The sequence below is a fragment of the Wolffia australiana genome, chromosome 3 (genome assembly GCF_029677425.1).
Source record: "Wolffia australiana isolate 7733 chromosome 3, ASM2967742v1".
Taxonomy (NCBI): Eukaryota; Viridiplantae; Streptophyta; class Magnoliopsida; order Alismatales; family Araceae; genus Wolffia; species Wolffia australiana.
This window is the reverse complement of record NC_135837.1, coordinates 6,557,341-6,566,365: the sequence shown is the minus strand read 5'-3', so window position 1 is coordinate 6,566,365 and position 9,025 is coordinate 6,557,341. Positions and strand designations below refer to the sequence as shown.

Genomic DNA, 9,025 nt, shown 5'->3' with positions numbered 1-9,025 from the left:
ATGTACATGTGGCACAGAATACGAAAAGTCGCAGAATATGAAAAGCCATGGAATATGAAAAGCCACGGAATACGAAAAGCCACAGAGTACCAAGTGCTTTGACTTCTTAATAGGCACAAAACTGATGACATTGATGAGGAGAGAGAAGAAATTAAAGGCTAAGATTGCTTCAACTTCCAACGGCCATAACTTTTGATCTTCCCCTCCTCTTTCTATCCATACCCTCTAATCTATAAATAGAGGCCTGGATCATTGTAAAAGTCTTCTTGAACTTGCTTCCTACTTGTGTAGGCTGATAGAAAGATAGTGAGTTTTGAGATCCATCAAGAGTGTTCTTGGTGTCCTGAATGTGTGGGAAGAAGCATTGAAGAAGAGGGGGAGCTTACCGGCACTCGTAAATCGCCGTGATCCTGACAGAATGTAAGGATCTAAGGTAAGTGTCCTTGCCTTACGTTGTCTCTTTCCTATCACTATATTTAACATAATTAGGATTTATCATCGAACTTGCACTCTCATTTCACTCGTGTTCTTCGTCTCTCCATCTGTGCCATCATACCACTCCATATCCAACCACTATCCTCGTCCATCCCGTCGTTCATCGTCATATCCATCACAATCACTTACTCTTTCTTTAAGTTAAATTAGCCCATAATTACATATCTTTTATCGATATCACTAGCTCACCTCCTCAAATCTTGCTTTCGTCGATCCTCTCGGCCATCATCACTAGTATAAGAAAGTAATTCCTTAATCATCGTTCCCTGTGGATACGATCCGTACTCATCACTAAGTAAGTATTAAGTACGGTTAAATATATTTTTATTGAATAATCTCAATCACCAACGACGAATTTTAACCCTAAAATTGAGATTATCACTTAGCTTCCTGTGGATTCAAGTAAACCCCTTGTGGACTCAAGGGCGGAGAAGCTAGTTCTGTGGATTCAGGACTTGGCTCCTTCAAGTAGAGCAAGGCTTGTGGATTCAAGTCTTGTTCCTACACTGTTCGTGTACCAAAGCTACGTCACATATTCAGAGGGGCACATACATATCTTGTGCATAGATGCCACAATGTGTGGTGTGTCATAACGGGAAGGGAGTGCAACACAATAATCTAATATAGGCAGAGTTCCTACACTAGCCTAGGGGTGAGGGAGGCCTCATGGCGAGACCATGCTCGAAGCATTCCTCCCAAATCTGATGTAAGGCCAAGTGCCATTTTAATGCTGCGTTGGCATCTTACAGACGGCAGCCTCCCTTGTAAATTCTCTCGTCGAATACTACAATAATGAATGTACGTAGACAGGACGGTTATTTCGTGTAAGGAAGAAAAAATCATCTCGTCCAGGAGTTTGAACAAATGACGGGATGACTTTTTCGTCCATGGATGAAATAACCATCCCATCCAGGCCTTGGACGGCGAATGGGACGGTTTTCTATGCCCTGTGGGAGTACAGTATGCGCCTGACAGCTCTAGCTGGCTGATGGACGTGCCATGCCACATGTCAAATTCTGAATGATCTAATGCTGATGCATGCACTGTTTCATCCGGGATGTCGGACGGGATAAGAATGTCTTGGGTGGGACGCATTTCATATGGGACATGACGTTGATGAAAAAATGGGACGAGTAAATTTGGAGGAACCTCTAAGAAATGGGACGTAGGACGGGACAATCGTCGTCCGTTCCATCCATCCTCCCTTTCCTAGACGATCCTGCACTATAAATACTACTCTATATTTTCTCTCTTCGGCCGACCCCACTATAGCTACTACTATGTCCTCACCGACTTACCCTGTGCTGGTGAAGGCTGGTTGACTTTGGGCAATAGTCAAAGGCCGGCGCGTTACTAAACTGCAATCTCGGCTGCGTGACAATACCAAATAATTAATTGATTAATTTATAAAGAGCCGTCTCCAATACAAGTTATAAAAAGTCAGCTAATGAATTAATTAGAGCATGCTGACATGCTTTTACCAATTCACTAAGATGGTATTTAAACCGAATCAATTATTTTTTTTTAATTTGGGGTTATGAAATCTGATAGGTATAAATACAAGATCTATGAGAAATGGTGGTGATGATGACGAGTTCTGCATTGCTCTTCGGAGAATCTCGTCGGTGTTCGTTCTCCAATCTGCGGAAGATCATCGTCGGATTGAAAGCCATTTGTTCGTGTCTGCAACAATCTTTGTTGTTCTTCGTGTCGGCAGGATCGGCGTTAGATCTGTTCTCGATTCAATCCGGAGCCAACAACTCTTGTCTGACATCATAAATAGGCGAGAAAGGGGGATTGTGCGCGCGCCTCGTGAGGGCCCCTGCGTGGTTCCTGCTGAGATCCGAAGGGGAAGGAGTCGGGAACGATTGTCGGTGGCCGGATCTGCCGGAATCTGAGTATGTGCTTTTCTCAATCACGTTTTTTTCTTTCTTTTCGGTGTGATTATACTCGTTGTGTGGATGAAGGCGAAGGGGTATGTTCTCGATTTTCATTGTGTCTTTTTCGGCTTTTCATTCTCAGGTTTTTCTTGGTGACTTTGGGAGTGCGCAGAGATGGTGGACTCGGGGCCTCTGACCCCCGGTCAGGTACGAATTTTGAGAGATCAGATCGCGATTCGACTCGTTTTTTCTTTGGGAGGTGGTGGATATCGCTCTGTGGAGTGCGACGCGTAATGCGTAGTGCCTGGATTTTGATCGATTCGTGCGTAATGCGTAATAACTAGGGAATAGTTTGGTGGGTGTTGATCGATTGATCTTGACACTTGCCGCACAAGTCTTATCCTACAAAGTCTACTTCCAGAGTAAATCGTTTCAGTCGATTTTTCAAGGATTCTGGACGACGGCTGCCTTGCCAGTGCCATCTTTTCTTCGATTTTGTGACCGATTTCAGGATATAACACTCTTAAACTGGATAATGCGTGGAGCTGGGTTTAATTGTGTTCCTTATTACGCTATGCCCGATTTGGGTTTTTGTTTTATGAGTCACTTTGCTCGATTATCTTTGCCATTCTGCTGAATTTCTCCTCTATTATCGCAAATTCTATATTTTCGTTTTTCTGGATATTTCATTGAAAATTTAGAGAGTCTTCCGTTTTTCTTTTAACCGTATTTACCTTGTCATTTCTTCTTTTATAAACATATTTCGGTTTAACGTTCGAATTACTGCGATTTTGTAAAAGAATCTCCTGAGTTACGTGTAAAAAATCAAATTTATTATGCCTCTCAATTTTCCTATTTTCTCTTAATTCGTGAATATCACCTTTGTTCCACATCTTTTTTACGTTGATTTTAAATTATTTAACAGTTAGTTCTCGATGACGATTTACAGTTCAATTTATAACTCAGTTTTCTTCTTTGCAGGTTTCTTTTATTTTGGGTTATGTACCTGTTTTGATTGCATGGCTTTACACTGAGATGCTGGAACACAAAAAGTTATCCCCCTCTAAAGTGTAAGGACCCTGAATCTATTTGATTTCTTTTTGAAAATTTATCGTATGAACTTTTTACATGTCTGGCCCCAACACTGAAATAAGTGGTACAATACAGCTTCCAAAAGAGATAATGCCCCTTGCATTCACTTCTTTTTTTTGTTGAACGATTGGACTTGATTTTCCGTCTTCCAATGTCAAAAGTTAAGAAATCTGCATTACAGAAATAAAAAATGGAAGAATAACTTCTCTCGATAGGTTTTGGATACGAGTGTGTTAGGCCTCTTTTGCTCCACGAAAAGAAAAACTTGAAAATTTCAAACAATGAGATTGTCTTGTGCTTGTGCTACCATTCTCATTTGCAAAGTTAAGTAAATTATGATTGGATTGTTTTGGCTTGTGCTACCATTCTCATTTATTTCGTCGATGATGTAGGATCTGCCCTCGGTATTCAACGAAGAATACCTACTTGTGTTGGTCCTAATTAATTTAGATTCTATCTTTCAATAATTTGTCTCTTTCCCCTGTGCCACGCTCTCTCCTTCTCCCACACAGGATCTGCCAAAATGGGATTTTTTTCTTCAATACATGAAAATTACTGGATTCAATACCGATTTCAAGTAAGTGGGCTGGACCACTTGGCGTAAATATCTCAGATGGAAATAAGAAATACATAAAAGAGTCTAACTGGGTTGTTTACACATGTGGGGCACTTTTTGATACAGAGCAATGACAATGCATGAAAAGAGACTAAAGATATTAACTAATACTAACATAGTGAGTTTTTTGGAACATATAAAAACTGTTTGGGAAATAACTCGGCAATTAACATCAGTGTGAGTACTTATGGATATTTATTTTTATGTCTCTGAACTTGCGTCTTTATATTTGAGGTGTGATCAAGGCGATAAAGGTGTCGTGATTGTGGGGGATTTAAAATTGACTTTAGTGGCTTCAAATCCTTGCCATTTTCATTTTATTTTTCTTGAGGTCGTCATTGTTTGAAATTATTTCTAGTATTCAATTTGATAAGTAGACGGGGCTATGTCCTTATGTAGCTATGTTTTTTCAGCCATTCTGATGCAAACCTGGTAGAGTTGGGAAATGGATCTACGAATGACGAGGATAGAGCTGTTTTGCTTGAAGGCGGTTTGGCTAAATCCGTGGGGTTCCAAAGCTCATCTTTTCGAGAAAATTTAATGAAGTATGGGTGTTTAGCCACTTCCTCTTGAGAATATGCAATCCTATCTTATTCTTATTATCATAAACCTTGACTGCAGGTTTATAAAGATGGACGAACAATTCTTACTGGCAAATCGCGAAGTCCTCAAGGCCATGTAAGGCTTAAATATTTCAAAATGCGTCTCTTTTTTTTGCATACCAATTGTGTCGTTTCATTCTTTTTTCCTCTGACGCTCTTGTGACTGTTTAAACTTTCACTTTGTTCTCAGGTCAGAATTTGGATTTATTTTGATTTATTTCTACCTATGTGACCGGACGAACATATTTTCTCAGTCGACCAAGGTTTGTCTCTCCGCAAATCACTATATACCTAATGATCCTTCATTCGACTGAACCTCAAACAAAGTATGTATTGGGTCTGTGGCCTCAATTCAGTCATGCATCTTTGTCATCTGAGTTCATGTGTCATTTCCCAGTGTTGTTACTGGATGGTTTGTGTATCTGTCTTAATGGGGTCAAAAAATATCCTGTGCCTGTAAAAAAAAGACGGTCATGATGGAAGAAAAGAATATGTTCTTCGGGTATGCCATCTTCTCTGAAAACTCTTTATCTTGACAGAGTTACAACCGGGATCTCTTCCTCTTCCTGTACATTCTTCTCATCATCGCATCGGGCTTGAGTTCTCTCAAGAAGCACACGGAAAAATCTGCATTCTCAGGGAAATCTCTGCTATACTTGAATCGCCATCAGACAGAGGAATGGAAGGGCTGGATGCAGGTAACTCCTTCCACATCGCACTGTTTTCCTCTTTCACTAGCAGCTTTATTAGTGATTGAGTACATCTTAGAAATAATTTACTTCTGGATTTCTCTGTCCCCAAGAAAAACTTGCCAGCTGTTTACTTTCAGAATACAATATTTTAAAATATCCAGGGAAAAAAACTACCATTTATCGCCAAATAAAACTGAGAACATTTGTGATTATTAATGCAGGTGCTTTTCTTGATGTATCACTATTTTGCTGCTGTCGAGATCTATAATGCAATCAGAGTGTTTATTGCTGCCTATGTGTGGATGACCGGTTTTGGGAACTTCTCTTATTACTACATCCGCAAGGACTTCAGCCTTGCCCGCTTCTCCCAGGTTCCTCTAATGCCTGTTGAAATTCCATTAGGTTTTTGGAGTTGTCCAGTCAATATCATCTTCAACATCATTGATCTTCATTACGATGGTTGATGATGACGATGACGTTGATGATGTCAGGATTAATGGTTGACATTGATGCTTGATGCAGTTTGTAGCATTCTAGCTAAAAACTATCAACCCTGTCAACATGAACGCTGTCTTTTACATCAGCAAGCCTAGTTGATGATACTTCGACAATGATGGTTGACCAGAATGATGACGTTGATGCTCATTGACGTTGACTACGCCATGAGCTATGCGTCAACCAACCTTCTCAGTGTCCAAGCTGCAACGAACCCTTAAATTTCTCTCTCTCTCTCTCTCTAACCTACAGATGATGTGGCGGTTAAACTTCTTTGTGACCTTTTGCTGCATCGTCCTAAACAACGACTACATGCTATACTACATCTGTCCCATGCACACGCTATTCACTCTAATGGTGTACGGAGCGCTGGGGATATTCAACAAGTACAATGAAGTACCTGCAGTGATTGCCGTGAAGATCATGTCCTGCTTCCTTGTAGTGTTTTTGATGTGGGAGGTTCCTGGGGCCTTTGACATGCTCTGGAGCCCCTTGACCTTTCTAGTGGGTTCGTATACTCTCTGTTACAGTTAAAACCCATTCTTCAACAAACCATCCACCTCAAAGATAATTCATGTCTTGGATTACTTTTATGCAGGGTATAAAGATCCAGATCCTGTCAAGTCCAAGCTCCCTCTTCTCCATGAGTGGCATTTCAGATCAGGCCTTGATCGTTACATCTGGATTGTTGGAATGATCTATGCCTACTTCCACCCTAACGTAACATTCTTACTCTTTGATTTTGTGCATGTCATGTTCAACAGTGTTCTGCGACCACGATGACGATGATGATGACTCATCTTCCTAATCATCCATATCTTCTATGGATGCCGTTGACAAACAATCATTGTCCTTGGCCTTTTGCCTGCTCTAGGATGATGGTGACGGACAATCATCGTTTTTCCACCGCAGTGGATGATGGTTACGGTTCTTCGTCGTGATCCATAATTATTGTCATTGGAAGCAGCAGGCAATTGATGAAAAATGGCTGACATCATCATCATAGTGTGGATGAGTGATGAGGAGGATGATGACCAGCATGATGATGAAGGTGACAAGGTGCCGTCATCCTCCTCCATCCTCTGTACTAGGAAGACGAGAACCATCACGACTTGCCATTATCACTCATTCACGTGTTTGGATGGCAAATAAGATTTGACATTGTCATTGTCGTCTTAGCCGCAGATGAGTGACGATGCCAATCCTGAAGTTACAGAATATAAATAAAAATCCCTCGTATCCTGCGCAACCATAATCTTAACCTACATTTCATGTGGCTTCTGTTGGTGCAGATAGAGAAGTGGATGGAGAAGCTTGAAGAGGCTGAAACGAAAAAAAGATTAACCATCAAGACCGGAATTGTAGTGTCTTCTGTTACCGTCAGTGCAGATCCTAGCCCTTGAGATTGCATTTCTCATCCATTACTGCAATCTACCTGATTAAAGATGTATATTCTTTTCCCATGCCCAGGCCGGCTACCTCTGGTATCATTATATCTACACGCTGGACAAGATCACTTACAACAAGTTGCATCCTTATACATCTTGGATCCCTATAACGTGAGTTACCCAACATCATATCCTCTCCAACTTGAGAGATTCATGTTTCTTTGCAATCAATGAATTCTTTGAAATATTTCATTAATTCTTCAATCATTCTTTTGTTGATTTCCGCCCACAGTGTCTACATCTGCTTGAGGAACTTCACCCAGGAGCTCCGCAACGTGTCCCTGACCCTTTTTGCGTACGTCATGAAGAGTTTGATATGATAATAAATAAATTTCCAAGATTGACCCTTTTTATGACTGTACAGGTGGCTTGGGAAGCTAACATTGGAGACCTACATCTCCCAGATTCATATATGGCTCAGGTCTGAGCCTCCGATGTCAGATTTAATCCTGGCCGTTAATTCATAAATGAAGATCGATCTGACGGTTATGGTTCGTCTTCTGTAAAAACAGGTCCGGCATGCCGAATGGCCAACCAAAATGGCTCCTCTGCTTCATCCCTGGCTACCCCATGCTTAACTTCATGCTCACCTCTGTGATTTACCTCTTTGTAAGCCTCTTAACTCTTCATCTCAGGGTTTTTTGTACAAAAATCCAAGACAAATCTTAGGGAGGGAAAATAAATAAAAAATAACATATTTGTTTTTGGAAAAAAATAAAAAATGATTTATTTGGTGATTTTTCCTCAGCTTCTCTGAGCTCCCTTTTCTTCCTTTGTTCACCCATTTCTCGTTCCATTGTGCAGATATCTCACCGGCTCTTCAACCTGACCAACACTCTGAAGACTGCCTTCCTACCCACAAAGGACAACCCTCGCCTTCTTCGTAACATCGCTGCTGGTGCCACCGCCGCCGTCTCCCTCTACTTTGTTTCGTTTGTCGTGCTCCTCGTCCCCGGCTTGGCGGTAGGCTTCTATTCCTCAATTATCATTCATCCTTTTTCTTTTTTTTTTGTTTTAAAAAAAATCATTCATCCTTTTTCTTTTAGTTTGCTGAGGCTGGGATTTTCTTCTTTACAGGGATAGATGGCAAGTTCTAGGCAAGGAGCATAGCTAGGTGCATGTTGCTTTCCTTGCAACTGCTGGGTTACCAAATGAGGCAAGTGTTCCTCTTCATTGAAGCAAATATGTGAGCTTTTATGAGAAGGATGATCATGGGAATTTGAGTAGCCGTGAATGTAAAAAGAATGAAGCAAAGTAGAAGTCCTGATTGAGTCATCTGATCTTTGTTGAATAAGTTGAAAGTCCATTGATTCGTATGATTCTTTTGTTTGTGTTAGACAGTGGCCTAACAGTCTTAATGCAAACAGTTATGCATATCAAATAATGACAGCAAAATTATACTGATATTCTTTGTTGCTGATTATTTCATGATTAAGTTCCAGGGAAGAGATTTACTAAATTAACCAAAGTTTCTGTGGGTGATGGCGGCGGGCATGAAAGTGAATGTATTTAAAAAGTCCAAGTTAAGTTTGCCCATGTCTCATTAATAAGATGGGACTGGGCATCAAACACAAACAAAAGTCTTACAAGATTTAAACTGAGAAGAAATGCGATGCACAATTGGATGAATTATTTAATCATGTTATTGGTGTAGACAAAATATATATTATGCAATGTCTAGAGAGAAACAATTGGGATTCTAGAG

The 9,025-nt window shown here is 40.6% G+C and overlaps 1 protein-coding gene across 1 annotated transcript; it reads left to right on the top strand.

Annotated features, from left to right (window-relative positions):
* The first annotated feature begins 2,067 nt into the window (after nt 1–2,067).
* Nucleotides 2,068–8,656, top strand: LOC144700797 (protein REDUCED WALL ACETYLATION 1-like). Its single transcript, XM_078572336.1, has 17 exons — nt 2,068–2,393; nt 2,518–2,582; nt 3,357–3,445; nt 4,497–4,628; nt 4,705–4,761; nt 4,876–4,948; nt 5,225–5,383; nt 5,599–5,748; nt 6,125–6,380; nt 6,471–6,592; nt 7,165–7,251; nt 7,343–7,431; nt 7,553–7,615; nt 7,685–7,741; nt 7,833–7,929; nt 8,125–8,283; nt 8,398–8,656. Exons 2-17 carry the CDS (start codon nt 2,550–2,552, stop codon nt 8,401–8,403), a joined length of 1,629 nt encoding a protein of 542 aa, XP_078428462.1. The 5' UTR covers nt 2,068–2,393; nt 2,518–2,549; the 3' UTR covers nt 8,404–8,656.
* The last annotated feature ends 369 nt before the right edge of the window (nt 8,657–9,025 follow it).